This window comes from Saccopteryx bilineata, chromosome 7 (genome assembly GCF_036850765.1).
Source record: "Saccopteryx bilineata isolate mSacBil1 chromosome 7, mSacBil1_pri_phased_curated, whole genome shotgun sequence".
Taxonomy (NCBI): domain Eukaryota; kingdom Metazoa; phylum Chordata; class Mammalia; order Chiroptera; family Emballonuridae; genus Saccopteryx; species Saccopteryx bilineata.
This window is the reverse complement of record NC_089496.1, coordinates 78,864,127-78,879,801: the sequence shown is the minus strand read 5'-3', so window position 1 is coordinate 78,879,801 and position 15,675 is coordinate 78,864,127. Positions and strand designations below refer to the sequence as shown.

At 42.2% G+C, this 15,675-nt stretch overlaps 1 protein-coding gene across 3 annotated transcripts in view; it reads right to left on the bottom strand.

The window, feature by feature from the left end:
* Positions 1 to 11,467, bottom strand: part of HECTD2 (HECT domain E3 ubiquitin protein ligase 2) — an 84,247-nt gene extending 72,780 nt beyond the window's left edge. For all 3 annotated transcript variants that reach the window (XR_010726608.1, XM_066239646.1, XM_066239647.1), the window contains exon 1: positions 11,205 to 11,467. Coding sequence is in view for 2 of the 3 variants with exons in the window: in XM_066239646.1 (XP_066095743.1) it covers positions 11,205 to 11,348 (144 nt within the window). In the remaining variant the exon portion in view is untranslated. The remainder of the gene's footprint in view (positions 1 to 11,204) is intronic.
* Positions 11,468 to 15,675: the final 4,208 nt, after the last annotated feature.

Genomic DNA, 15,675 nt, shown 5'->3' with positions numbered 1-15,675 from the left:
TAAAAGATGAAAGCAATGAGCAGGGGTTGCTCTGTCCAGAAGCTCCGGAAGCAGAGAAAGGCCAGCAGCCAGAAGGATACAACAGTTTGAGAGAAGATACACAGCGCCAAATCCAGTGTTTGCTTCTGTGGTCCCCATGGCATCACTGCTATTCTTTGTGCAGGAATAGCCATGGATTGGGGCAGAGATGGGCACTCACCTGAGAGGCAGCCATCTGCAGGGCACGCATTAGGTGACCTGGCATAAAAAACACTGATCTTTCTTAGGATGTCAATTAGAGGAGGTCGTTCCAAATTTCAGATGGAGGAATATGGAAAAGTATGACCAACCAGGAGGCATATATGGCCTGATTTTCTGTTCCTTGTAATCAAAAAAGCTTAAACAACATAAAATAAAATCCTTGGTCTAGTAGGTTTCTTCTTTGTAAAATGACTATGCTCTTGATACTTTATACTTGAGATGACATAAAATCAATCATGCACAATTTCATGGGTCAACAGTGTACTATAAAATAAGAGCAAACCTTCAAAATAGCAGTTGCCCCATACGAACTTACACATACATACCCTAAGATTTTTATGAGTAAAAACAAGGCAATATATTGTGCAACAGTAAATTAACTAAAAATTAGAGAATCAAATCAAGAAGTTAATGGGTATTAACATGGCATCAAACGTTAGACTAAATGAATGATTAGAGAATATTACATCTTCTAAGAACTGTATCGACCCCAGTGATTATATCTGGTTTCCTGGGAGTGTTGGAAGTGTTATCTATGAGTCTCACAGAACACTACAGATAAAGTCCAGGAATGTGGCCTGTCTACAAATACGGGCTGGATGTGCTGAAGAATAGAGTAGCAGGATACTCAACCAGCTATTACAGATTGAAGATAAGTACAACCAGGGAACATGGGGGAGAAACATTTTAAAAATTCATTGAGGGAAAAAACTCAATATTTAAACCTGGCATAATAAATAACAGACTCCACTCTCTAAACAAAAGCTGACCATGAGTTTAATAAACAGCAGAAAAATTTAATGTTCATATTTCACAAGTATCTAACATAGAACTCAATGGTCTTTTTGACTATATAATCACACACATAATTGGTTAAGATTATAATATAAAATAATTTTACAAAATTAATTAGACAAATACTTGGAGTACGTGTTTAGCTCCTGTTAATACAACTAAATACTGTCAACCTTATCTAAAATTTTATTTTAATACATGAGTTTCTACTTTCAACTTTTATTGAGGAACAGACCATTTCTCAATTAAATTTTAAGTAAGATTGAGTTAAATTTTATCCTGTTTATCTTTTTCTTTTTTTTTTTTCTTTTCTCTTTTTATTTTTCTGAAGCTGGAAATGGGGAGAGACAGACTCCTGCATGCGCCCGACCGGGATCCACCCGGCACGCCCACCAGGGGCGATGCTCTGCCCACCAGGGGGCGATGCTCTGCCCCTCCGGGGCATCGCTCTGCCGCGACCAGAGCCACTCTAGCGCCTGGGGCAGAGGCCAAGGAGCCATCCCCAGCGCCAGGGCCATCTTTGCTCCAATGGAGCCTTGGCTGCGGGAGGGGAAGAGAGAGACAGAGAGGAAGGAGGGGGAGAGGTGGAGAAGCAAATGGGCGCTTCTCCTATGTGCCCTGGCCGGGAATCGAACCCGGGTCCCCCGCACGCCAGGCCGACGCTCTACTGCTGAGCCAACCGGCCAGGGCCAATATCCTGTTTTTCTATCAGATGCCAATAAGAAAGATATTCCTGGTTTTCCGTGATAGTTTTTGTATTGAACACCAAGTTCTATATACTCAAAATTCTGGTAAAATTTACTTTATTAGTCTTCTATCCCCAAAAGCTGCTTTAGAAGATAAATCATTTCTGTTTACACTCTCAAATTTTATAGAAGAATAATTGCTGGTTCTCTTCCATAATGCAACTTTTAAAAGTCATAATAGCTCCCTGTATTAGAGTCTCTGAATTAAAATATTTTAAACTGAATTCCTATATCTACAAAATTCACTATTCATAACATATTTTAAAATATTAGCTTTGCATATAAGCTAGAAATGCTGGGATTTTAAATTATACCAAGTGAAAATTAATGTTGCATTCTAGCTATTGATTTAGACATGTCAGACTGGAAAAGGTTTTATTTACTAAAGGGAAAGGACACAACAATGCAGAGGTGGAGGGATGGCATTTTGCTTCGGTTGGTTCTGCATGCAAAGTGTCACAAGAGACCTAGTCACTAGAATATGTTCAATTTGAGAAGAATGTACATAATGCATTTTAGAAAATGTTCCATAGAACCAATAATGACTGGGCATTCTAAAATGTCTAATCATACTTGATTAATGGGAAAATTCACTTATACAAATTACCAGTAATTGTAATGTTAAAGTTAAAAACAGTAATGGTAATAATACAAAGGTAATTTAACATACATATCAGAATTCTTAAACATTCTGGTGTCAGGACTCCTTCACAATCTTAAAAATAACTGCATATTGGTACTAGTTCTTTTTAAAATAACAATAACCCCATTTATGGAACATAACTGTATTTTCGCAAACAAAAAAAAATTAGAACAGCATTTTTTTTTATTTTGTAACTCAATTTTATAATATCTGGTTTAATAGAAGACAGCTGGATTCTTATATCTACCTCTGCACTCAGTGTTCTGCAATGTCATGTGTTGTATAGCCTATAGAAAACTACAATGTCGATTCATGAGAAAATGAGCAGGAATAAAACAAGACAGGTAACATCTCTGTATCATTGTACAAATAGTCTATGACCTCATGGACCTCTAAAAACATGTGAAGGACCACACTTTGAGTACTGCCGCAACTGGGATAAAGCGTAATTAGAACTAAGAATGAATTTAGGAAATCTTGGGAGGACAAGAAGATATTTAAATCTTCACTGTGTAATATAGCCATTAGCCACATGTGGCTATTGAGTGAAGATACCTAGTAAGTATAAAATATATAATTTTCAAAGACAGTATAAAAAGAGGTAAAATATTGCATTAAGCCTCTATATTGATTAAATGTTGAAATGGTAAGTTTCTGGATATGTTGGATTATATAAAATATATTATTAAAATTAACTTTACCTCTTTGTTATTCCTTTTAGTGTAACTATTATAAAATCTTAAATTACATATGTGGTTCACATTATATTTCTAACTGGACAGAGGTGATCTAGCTAGAATTTCCTAAACTAGATCCAACCCAACATACACTCTTAGAGGAAAAGAACAGAATTATTTTTCTGACTCACAATTTCCCTGCATCGTTTTTGGAAGAGATTTGCTGGAAAGGTAAAAAAAATTAAATATGGAAAACAAAACAAAACCAAACCTCTATAGACAAAAAAAAAAAGGATGTCTGAATGAATCAAAACCGAGTTTCCTGTGTTTCTGATGTGTATATAGGGACAATGGCAACTTAGCCACACTTCACTGAAACTTAGTTTTCAAGTCCAAACATAAATATTTTGGTAATAAGTTCATTGCTTCAGTTTCAGTGAGTCCAAGGACTATCTATAATGCACAGAAAAAGTACTTTACAAAGAGTGAGTGGCTTCCTGAGATACTGAGCAAAGGTTATTGTGGCAGAAAATTGGTGAAAAAAAAAAATTTATATGTTTTAAATGAAAATAAAAAGCATTTAAGATACTCTGCTTTACCAACTTTTTCAATAAACTGACCTAAACTACCATTTAGGGCCACATCAGCTTAGAAGTCTCAATTGTACGTAGAGTCCACAAAGGACGCTATTTTAGGCCCTGTTACTGGGTCAAGTTATTTTGTTTTCCTTTCCTGTATTTTTTTTCACAGTTTCCTATTCCTATTAGCATACTTGGTTATAAAATCAGAAGTGCTAACTGTTCTACATCATGCTAGTAAGATGTGAAAAGTTAACTGCTTTCAAGGTGAGAACTTCCCTCCCAAACTAAGTAACACCAGCTCAAGTAGAATTCCTTTCTTTAGGTTATATAAACCACATCTTTCTCAGGAGAACAGGAAATAAGGATGTGGATTCTGAAAGAAAATTTTGACATAAAAAAAAATCACAATACAACTGATCTTAGAGATAAGTGAAAATTAACCTCACTTAATATAAAAGAAATGTTGGGGCCCTGGCCAGTGTGCTCAGTGGACAGAGCATTGGCCCAGCTTGAGGACATCCCGGGTTCCAAACCCTGTCAGGGCACACATCTGCTTCTTTCCCCCTCCTTCTCCCCCTTCTCTCTCTCTCCTCCCACAGCCAGTGGCTCAGCTGGTCAAGCAATGCGTACAGGTGCTGAGGATAGCTTGGTTGATTTGAGCATTGGCCCCAGACGGGGCTGCCAGATGGATTCCAATCGGGGCACATGCAGGAGCCTGTCTTAGTATCTCCTCTCCTCTCACTTAAAAAAATAATAATAAATAAAAAACAAATAAATGTTGGTCCTGAAACTCAGAAATTTCAAGACTTATCAGGAAGGCAAGGTGGCATGGAAGATTTTATTCACATAATTTATAACATAGAAAAACAAGAAACTATATCAATAAATTCCATATGCAGTAAAATACTACTTTTAAAATGTGTGATTTGATGTAGTTACAATTCCTTAATCAATTTCTTGTTCTTTAATAAAAACATCTAGATCAAAGACAAGTTATTTTGGGATCCAGCTTTCTTTATGACTAGGCTCAAACTTCATATTGACTTCAATTCAACTGGATTAGTAAAATTTCAGTAATTTCTATTTCTACGAGGCACGTTCATTTATTACACTCAATCCCCCTGTATTTTTCTGACTGCTTACAAAATGTCACCAAGTTACAAATACCAAGTTAGGAACAGGTAGTTAGTTATTCAGATAATGCTTAGGAGTCTAACAATTCTGCGATGCAAGGGGTCCTTCACCCATAAACTAAACTGTAACACTAGAAATAAAAAAAAAATTTTTAAGGAGAAAAAGCAGGGAGATATACATATATGCAGTGGTGGGATTCAGCTGGTTCGCACCAGTTCAGCAGAACCGATACCTAATTTTTTGTTGAGTTCGGAAAACTGGTTGTTAAAATGGCACTTGTAATTATGGCTCTCTCTAAGGTGGGCACCTGGGCAGCCACCCAATGTGGAAATCACAAATTCACATTCCTCACTCTTTTTTAACGTTCATCTGCACGACAGCGTATTCTAAGCACCCGTAATGTTCATTCCATTCATAGGTGAAAAAAATTGCAAGTGAGGACACCAATCAAGAAGCGATATGGAAATATCTTGAATAACAGTTTTACTGTTTTTTGTCAGGCATTAAATATTTTTTCACTACTATTTTAAAACTCTTTCTTATAACAATCTTGTTTTCTGTACTTTGTTCCTATTTAAGTTCTAAATGCATGAAATAATAAACTACCTTTTGGCATATCATTTTTTTATACTTAAAACAGTCATTAGGGCCTGACCAGGCGGTGGCGCAGTGGATAGAGTGTCAGACTGGGATGCTGAAGACCCAGATTCAAGATCCCGAGGTCACCAGCTTGAGCACGAGCTCATCTGGTGTGAGCAAAAGCTCACCAGCTTGGACCCAAGGTCGCTGGCCCCAGCAGGGGGTTACTCAGTCTGCTGAAGGCCCACGCTCAAGGCACATATGAGAAAGCAATCAATGAACAACTAAGGTGTCGCAATATGCAACAAAAAACTAATGATTGATGCTTCTCATCTTTCCATTCCTGTCTGTCCCTGTCTATCCCTCTCTCTGACTCTCTCTGGAGAAAAAACAACAACAGTCATTAGGGCAGAAAACCAGCTGTTAAATTATTTGAATCTCACCATGGTATATAAGACGTATTTTTGTAATATCTGTGGTTACTAAATTGTTTAAAACACTTCGCTACTATAGCTTTCATTCTTTGCCATCTCACCTCTTGTTTAGAATATAATGGACAAAGGGCACAAGATTTTCCATAGATGAGATTGTTCCAGACACCTAGATGGGCATGGCTTATGTAATAAGTTCACACATGCATATGTTTATCTGAAGTGATGTTGGCTTTCATTTCTGTTGTCTAGCTAGATTTCACCCTCCCATCCCTTCCACCGTATCACCTGGCCACCACCCCAACGGATGTACCCGTCACCTCAGGAATGAACTACAAAGCTCCTTCCTTCACACTCTTCCTCTCCCTCCTCCCATCTCAGTACCTCTAATCACTACCATTGATGCTCCTTTTTTTAAGAAACTCCAATGGCTTCCCACTAACCACAGAAAGAAAATATCCAAATTTCTCTGCCTAGGGATCTGGCTCCAGCCCCCATGCAATCCTACTCACCTCCCACACATGCCCAGCACGCTCCTCTGGGGTTGCTTCATTGCTCCCCACGTCTTCCCTTTCAGCCTTGTTCAGGTCAGCCTCCCCACCAAACTGCTTTTCCCCTTTCTATCGCCCATCTGAGTCCTACCATCTTCCAAAGGCCAACCAGCTTAAATAACTACCTTTCCTCCAAGGCCTTTCTGCACAGTTCTGCACACACTGATTTCCTTTGTCTAATCTTCTATAGTACAAATTGTTTCTATGGCTCATTGTGGCTTTTACACACTGCTTTGCTTTGTGATGTTTTCATGTGTTAGCCCTGCCTACTCTGAGGCTAGAACCTTTTTCGAAAAAATATAAACAAAAAACAAAATCCCTTGTCTTTGTGTTTTCTGTAACATCTACCTGGAAGGCTAAACATAATAGACATTCGATAATTGGTAGTTACATGTGGGCACAGTGGCTCCACAGCCCATTTATATGTACCTGACTGACACAACACATGCAGACTTCTCATTCTTTTTATTGACTTCCTGTCGAACCCTCTTCACACACCTTATGCGTTCCCTCACACTCTTCCCCTCACCTTCCACCTACTTGACAAGTCTCCTGGCCCTCACGGTGGGCCAACTTCCCTTTAAAATTCAAAACTGGTTTTCTGCATTCCCCTTCAGCTCCCTGACCTAAGTAAGAGAGGGCTCTTTCCTGAACCCAGCTTCATTCCTTGCTACCCTATTCCATGGGAAACCTCTCTTTTCCTGCTTACCTGATGTAAATGTTGAAACAGACAAACTCATTCTCTCTTGTCTCTATTATTTCTGTTCCTCCTTTGATCATTTTCTCGTTCCCCATTCACTAACTTTTAAAATTTCATGTTACATCAGCAACTAATTTATAATACTCTGCTCCACTGTACACTGTCAACCTCAGCAGAGTCAATACTCTACATCATTAGACCTCATTCCCAAACATGACTTCCCATTCCTTATTCTTAACTCTGTGGTCTTGCCTCACCTTTCCACAGCTGGAAGGCCAGACCAAAACAATGATAGTCCTCTGAGTGCTCTAGGCAGAGGTCCCCAAACTTTTTACACAGGGGGCCAGTTCACTGTCCCTCAGACCATTGGAGGGCCGCCACATACAGTGCTCCTCTCACTGACCACCAATGAAAGAGGTGCCCCTTCCGGGAGTGCGGCGGGGGGCCGGATAAATGGCCTCAGGGGGCCACATGCGGCCTGCGGGGCCGTAGTTTGGGGACGCCTGCTCTAGAGCCTCTCGGGCATCTCTCTACAGAACCACATTAACTGCTGCTGTTTCTCTCCATCCCCCACCACACCTGATATCCATTGGGCCTCCATACCTTTCACTAGTCCATTTCAAACGCTGCTCCCTATAAACTAAGTAGACTTGGGGCAGTCTGGTTAACATACAGATTACACAGAGCTTCTAATTTAGTACACAGAGTGTTAATTTTCATTCTTAGCTACACCTGGCTTTTCGTGTGTGTGTGTGTGTGTGTGTGTGTGTGTGTGAGCCCATGCCCAGAAATTGGTATAACTGGCGTGTATCTGGGCCTGGACAAATACGGCTTCAAAAGGTCCTGTAAGTCATTCTACTGTGCATTCAAGGTAGAAAAAAACAGTGTTCTAGGCTGAAATCTGTAAATTAGGACTTCAACATGCTACCAAGGTCATTCTGTGACCCGTCAGATTAACACCAGTATGTTAGGTACTTCCTGGCTAGAATGGACGTCCTTCACACTTAGTAATCTCCAGACCAATCATTTTAGGTTTCAGCTTTCCAGCACCCTCCATTCTACCTCTGCACTTGTCTTTGACCTTCCAGGATATAGTCCCAACTCTTCAGGTTTAAATAGGGTCATCACACTCTGGTCTTCTATTTATTTTAGTGAGCTATTATTCTAAGTTCTTTCTAAACTCTCACTAAAAAATGATACAGTAAATTTTGTAAAAAAGCTAGTATTGCAGGGTTATATTCTTTGAGATACAAACTCAATCTATATAGACAGACTTGTTAACCTGGGGTAAAAAGGACAAATCACTAATATGGCTTAAAGAAAAAAGCTATTGATGGCAATCATGTTCCTAAGCACACCTTCAGAAGCTCTATTTAATCCATGTGAAGGCTGAAGAACAACCAAACAGATCATTAGCTGTCTTTCCTTGCCCCCACACCAAGGCCTTCCTCACCTACCGGTGGACTCAGTGGTCATCCGTGTATCCTGGCTTTCTTGCCCTCTGGAGGATCAATCATATATTTTCTTGACTTAGTCTTTTTCCTGCTATAACTCAGAATTCCAGTTCTAGAAATCTTTCTTTGATCAATATACACATACACATATATACATATACTCATCATCATCATCAAATTCCTCATTTTCCCCTTGCTCTTCTAACTCTTGCTGCAAAAACTGAGAAAAATTCTATTTCCCTCCTGTCCTGATTCAAAACATCAGTGCTGTCCGACATGGTGGTGGCGCAGTGGCTAGAGTGTCAGACTGGGACGCAGAGGACACAAGTTCGAAACCCCGAGGTCACCAGCTTGAGTGCGGGCTCATTCCGCCTGAGTGAGGGGTTGCTGGCTTGACCGTAGGATAGTAGACGTGACCCCATGGTCACTGGCTTGAAGCCCAACGTTGCTGGCTTGAGGTTACTAGCTCTGCTGTAGCCCCTCCCAATCCCCCCTCCCAAGTCATGGCACATATGAGAAAGCAATTAGTGAACAATTAAGGTGCCATAATGAAGAATTGATGCTTCTCATCTTTCTCCCTTCCTGGCTGTCTGTCCCTATCTGTCCCTCTCTCTGACTCTCTCTGTCAAAAAATTAAAAAAAAAAAAATCAGTGCTGATGACAAACCTGTCAATTCAAAGAGTCATAAATTCTGAATGTCATTTAAAAAAACAAAAAAACCCCCAAAAAACAGTAACAACAAAAACGCTACCAATCCTGAAAGACCTTATAAGGTACCAGAAATTGTCTTCAGAATGTCACGTGGTACTATTCATCCTCATGCTCTCCTAATTTAACCTATGTCCTTTTCAAGGTTTAAGGCAAAATTTTAAAAAAGTTTTTAAACTCTCCTTCCGTTTGACTAGCAGTACAAGTTCATAAACCTTTATTCACACTTCCAAAATCCTATAAGCTTTTGAAACTGAAAGGTTTTTGTAACAACTTGGTGACAGAACATGGACCTAACTTGAGCTCTTTGACAGTCCAACCTGATCTGAACCGGTATTAAACTACTTATAATCTAACTTCACTTCATTCAGCATGCACACACAAGTATTAATATGCTTGATTATGGAAAACTAGCCCTGACCCCACTGTGAATATTACATACATGTACTGAATTACCTCTCTAACACTGAAAAACTCTGAATTCCAAAGCCCCAAGGGTTTCACATAAAGTCTGTAGACCTCTGTCCACAATGTACCAATGTCTCCAAGTTTTTATTCCAAAGCTTCAAATTTTCAGTTACATTGAAATAAATAAATGTATTTGGGAGGGACTTAAACCCATTCACAGAACTGTTTCTGAAAGCACATCCATTCATTGTTTTAAACAACTGATTTAGAATAGCTGTTCTGAAAACAGTAGCTATGTGCAAGTTAAGAACTCCCTAGATCAGCTCTGAAAGCACAGGGAACCAACACAAGGAACCAGTTTGTCCAGAAGATGGGTGACAAATTCCTTCAGAGCTTTTCCCAAAGTAATTCCGAACCATCACTCCAATTTACCAATCAACTATACCTCTATTTTAGAATGTATCATTTTATTAGTGGCCACTTTGCTGCACTGATTTAACATAAAGAACTCGTTCTAACAATTTCCAGTTATCACAGTCCTTAGATATTTTTGAAAAACCTACCTAATCAAAACATTATTCCTAATACTGTAAAGAAGTATGCGTTATTTTAGTTAAGTTAAGAGGGAGGTTTTAAGAAATGAACTGCAAGTCGGAATAAAGAAAATGTATCATGCTCTCTAAACTTTTACTGTTTTTGTCCCTCGGCCGCATGACAAGTGATGGTCTTTAAATGTTCTGAAGCAAATTCTCAGAAAGTATTTAAATATTTCAAATAAAACTATCTCAAAAACCAGAGGTTGATTTTTTTGTGTGTATTCCAAAGTAACCAGAGCCATCCACCAGTAAAAATAGGGAAGGGGGCTGTACCATTACATCATCTGGCAGTATGCAGTTATGCAGTTTGAAGCCTGAGAGCGCTCAGCAAATAATCCTTTAAGGAAATCCAGCCGGGAAATCATCCCTGTCAAGCTTAAATAACTTGAGTTTAAATAAAAAGATTTTTAAGAAGCCTCCCCACCTTACGTCACACGTCTGTACCATACGAGTAATAAAACCATCACCAGGCATCTATCTACCTCCCACTACTCTGACAGCAACCGGAAGGTCACATTTAAGCGAAAACTCGTCGCGGAGTCCGTTCAATCTAAAGGAGGAAGGAGAGAAAAGCGAAGAAAAAGGGATAATCTCTGCTCCCCAAAGGTAGACAGGCAGGCAGCTTAGTGGAAAACCCACTCCCGCCTGCCGGACACGTTATCCTATCCAACAGATAACGCCGACTCCAAAATGCTGGTCATTTCCTTAGAAAAAATGCAACCCCCACCAAAACCAGAAAATAACCGAAAGCAGCCAGCGGACCCGGCCACCCCATTTCCCGAGCGAGGAAGGTGCAGCTGGAGAAGTGATCGCGGCCGTCCACCAGACACAACTCTCCCATTCCGGCCCCGGGAAGGGCGTCCCCGGGGATTCCCGGACTAGCCGCGGGCCCCTGGGCGCCCCTGGCCCTCCGTCCGTCGTCCGCCGTCGGGGCGCCCCGCGCCCCCCACCCGGCACCTACCGCAGTCGCCCCAGCGCCGGCTGACACGCTGGGCGGCAGCTTCTCGCGCTCCGGCTCCTTTCCTTTCCGGTCCTCTGCCGCGGCCGCCGCCGCCGCCACCGCCGGCGGCGCGGCGGGCAGGGGCAGCCGATCCGCTGCACTCATGTCGGGCCGGGCGGCGGGAGCGCGAGGCGGCGGCGGCGGCGGCGGCCGGGATGCGGCTGGGCTGGCGCTGCTGCCGCCGCGACCGCGAGAGGGCTCTGGGCCGCCGCTTCCCCCCGCAACCGCCGCCCCCGCCGCGCTCCGGCCCCGCGCGCGAGCCCGGATGCCCCGCCCGCCCCCGCCCCCGCGCGCGCCCGGCCGCCGACGCCGCTGCCGCTCCGGCGCGCTGGCCCCACCGCGTCGCCGCCCCCGCCGGCTCCCCGGCTCCCGGCTCCCGGCTCCCGGCTCCGCGCTCGTGGGTCGGGGGCTCGGGCCGCCGCCGCCCTCGCCAACCCCGAGCGCCCCGGGAGGAGGCGGCGCCGCCGACGCCGGGCCGCCATGTTGTTTGCGGTCTGTCGGGGGGGAAGGCTCGTCCTAGAGGGTCCGGGTTCGGGGCGCGGGGACGACGAGGCGAGGCCTGCCGTGGCCGCACGGGAGCGGAGCGCGCCCCAGAGCGGGCGCCGGGGGCTGGGCGCCCGGGACCCGCGGGGTCGGGGCTGGCGGTCTGTCCTCACCCGCGCCCACCAGTCTGCCATCCCTGCCCGCCAGCCTGCACCTCCTCCGGAGACGGCCGTTCCTTTAGCAGTCGACCGGCCCTTTCCAGACGCTCTGAGGGGCCCCCTCGACAAAGGAAAAGACTGGGGAGGTGGGAGACGTCGAGGGCGCCCCCTTCCCCACCGCAGGGCCGGGCGGCCAGGCCACACTTTCCATTCCTGTTCCTCTGGAACCCCTGTGACTGCCAAGCCCGCCTCTCCCTTCCCGTTCCCACGCGCCTATGTCTCACTCTCCCCGCATCCCTTTGCTGCCTCCGATCCCTTCCTTGTTCCTTTCTTTTTATAATAAAGTTACAGATGGACAGACCCAGACTCGGCTACATAATCCCTAATGTCAGATCGTTAATATGGGTAAGGACTTTAAAACTGAAGAGGAAAGCTTTTAGTCACGAAATTAAAACAACCCCCCACCACCATCACCATCACCACCAAGTCATCAAGACAATTTCCTTTCCTTTTTCATCGCCCCCTTCTTTTCCTCAGCCTACTGGAGGGGCGGAGACACCTGCTGATATAAAGGAAGGGAGAGATTAAGAATGTGCTGTATCCCCTATTAAAAGTAGGGAATTTCTAGACATTCAAAGTCTTCAGATTTTTAGGTTGTGGTTTTGTTATTCGATTTGAGGTTGAGTGAGCTTTCAGATCAAGGATCTGTAGATCCAAATATAAGAACCAAAAATACCTCTGAAACAAACCGAAGGATGATGTTTATAACAGTTATTAGCATAACTAAGTATTAATTATAATGTATCATGAGATGAAGTTGCATGTTTTTCAAACCCAGCATTTGTAACAAGCAGATCTGAAGCAAACAATATAATGAATGTAATAATTAGTATTCAGGATTACCTTATATATTATAAATTCTTACTTTCATTTATATAAAGGGGTTTTAGTTTTAATGTAGTTGTTGCGATCACTTGTTTAAACGTTAATTAGCAAAAGGTTTGGAGTAGGTGCCATATAGTCAGCAAAAACTATTGCGCTGCTAATTAGTCTTGGAGGGAAATTATGTACACATACGTTACTTGGAAGCATTCTCTTCACTTTTTTTTTAAGTTCTCTTTCAGAATTTTCTTCTTAAACCTCTGAAATACTCATCCTCTACAGATAAACCTACAATTATTTCACATTTTCAGCAAGTCAGTATTCTGAGCCTTAGTTGCCACAATAACTCATGCTATTTTATAAACAGAAGCCTTTAACTAAAATTCAGGATGTTCTGTGCTGTCAAGCTAGATTGATAGAATACTAGGGGGGAAAAGTATTCTTTTTCCTATTGTTTTCAACTAGATTTAGTAATTTGTGATTAAAATGTTTGGATGAGAATTATCCAAGCCTTATGCTTGCTCTTTTCATGTGTGAGACTAAATAAAAGCGTGTCTGTCTGTACATTCAATAGAAAAAAATGCTTAAATATTAGCAAAACAAAGCAAGTCAGAAATTTTAATTTCTGCTACTGAACCAGGATAGATAATCCATTTCTAAACAAGTCCACTTGGAGTTACATTTCAAAAATAAGTAATTTGTTGATGTTTTCTTCCTATTAAATATGTTGTTCTCAATGTACCACCGCACCCCTCCTTCATACACGCTGGGTCCAGGGTGGGGGTTGGAGGGGGGGAGGGGGCTCTGGAGAGCTGCAGAGTGATGGCTCCCGGGGAACCAGTGGGTTTGAGAGGCATATTCCCGGCTACTGCCATCGTGTTTCTGGGAGCCCACGTGGGAGAGAGGGCTGTGGAGCAGCACAGAGAGTATTTACAAAAGTGTAGAGAAGATACTTTTCAGCTATGCCAAGTGTCAGTGAGAAGTGCAATAGTGATGGCATCCGAGTGTAAACTGGGAGTGAGGCTGGAGAAATATTGCACCTTCCTAAGTCCACGTGGAAACCTGCCCTTGTTAACTAGACCTGTGTGAAATAGTTCAAGGGAAGGAGGGATGGGAAGGTTAGAGAACTGGTTATTTCCATGGAAAAAAAAGGAAGGACCAAATCAGTAGGTATTTGGAAGGTCTAAATTACAGGTAACATTCTATTGTAATTATGTACAGTAATACCAGTCTAGTGAACAATCGCAAAGTAAGTTCTGACAGGGCATTTAGGAGTACTTTATAACTAATTCCTTAATTATAAAAGGAATAGCTATGAAATAGTGACCTTGTTGGGGTTTTTTTAAAGAAAACATTGGGCCCTGGCCGGTTGGCTCAGCGGTAGAGCTTGCGGGGGACCGGGGTTCGATTCCCGGCCAGGGCACATAGGAGAAGCGCCCATTTGCTTCTCCCCCCCCCCCTTCCTCTCTGTCTCTCTCTTCCCCTCCCGCAGCCAAGGCTCCATTGGAGCAAAGATGGCCCGGGCGCTGGGGATGGCTCCTTGGCCTCTGCCCCAGGTGCTAGAGTGGCTCTGGTCGCGGCAGAGCAACGCCCCGGAGGGGCAGAGCGTCGCCCCTGGTGGGCGTGCCGGGTGGATCCTGGTCGGGCGCATGAGGGAGTCTGTCTGACTGTCTCTCCCCGTTTCCAGCTTCAGAAAAATACAAAAAAAAAAAAAAAAAAAAAAAAAAAAGAAAGAAAACATTGTTTTCACATTTCAATTTAAGCATTGCCCCAAAGCAGTAAATCTGGAGAAATAAACTTATTTTAGCCATGTTGACATTATTCAAAACATTGTTACAACTCCTCAGGTTTAATGACTATAGCTTTTTGAACTTACTATTAAAAAGAGCTTTTCTTTACTACATAAACAATAAATTGTCATTATAGAAAAAGAAAATACAGATTAGCAAAATGAAAATAAACTCTGGATCCTACCCAATATCAGATAATCACTAAGACCTTGGTTTATATCTTTACAAAATCCATGCATCTATCTGTCATCCATCTAATCTACCTATCCACATACATAATGCTTCTTGATTTGTTTTGATAAAAAACAGCATACTGACTTATTATTTGAATCTGTGCAACTTATTCATTAGAAAACCTCCAGTATGTGGGAAATCTAACGAGGATGAATTATTTTTTTTAATCGCACAATGTTATATAGAGCTAAGACTGAAGAACGGATGATCATCAAGTTTTGTATTTTGAATCAGACCTCTCTTGAATCTATTCTTTTTCTCTGGATTCCCTTGACCGTTTTTCTAGTCAAGGCCCTCAAATGTCTAATCCAAGTTATTTACATAGCTTGCCAATGGGTCTTGCCTTCAGTATTCTACCTGCTCCAATCGCTACCAGAATGACCTTTTCAAAATACATAATTTCTGACAGTCCTTTGTTTAAAAATATTACAATGATCTTTCAAAGTAAAACTCTGAAATCCCTAGTATAGCATCCACTTGACTTCTTTACCAAAAAAAAAAAAAAAAAAAAAAAGCCATTTTCTTAGTGTCCTAATTAGAATCCTTTCGTTCTGATGCCAAAGCACATTGCACATACTTATTTTTATACACCTATTACATTACATTGTAATCATTTGTTACACGGATAGGTCTTAGCCCAGAGAGGAAGGGCCATGTCTGATTACTTCTGGAATCTGCACATATAACACACTCGAGTGTGCTGTTGAGGAAAGGCGTTCGATAAGCTCAGAATAAACGAAATAAGATGTTTTGATGTGGCTTGCTAGGGTCCCTGAAGACAGTTTCTAAAGAGAGTTACAAAAATGCTTCAAACGATGGGCTTCACTTACTGAGATGATTGGTCTGGTTTTTGCTGCCTTGGTCCTGCCTGAAACTAGAACACAC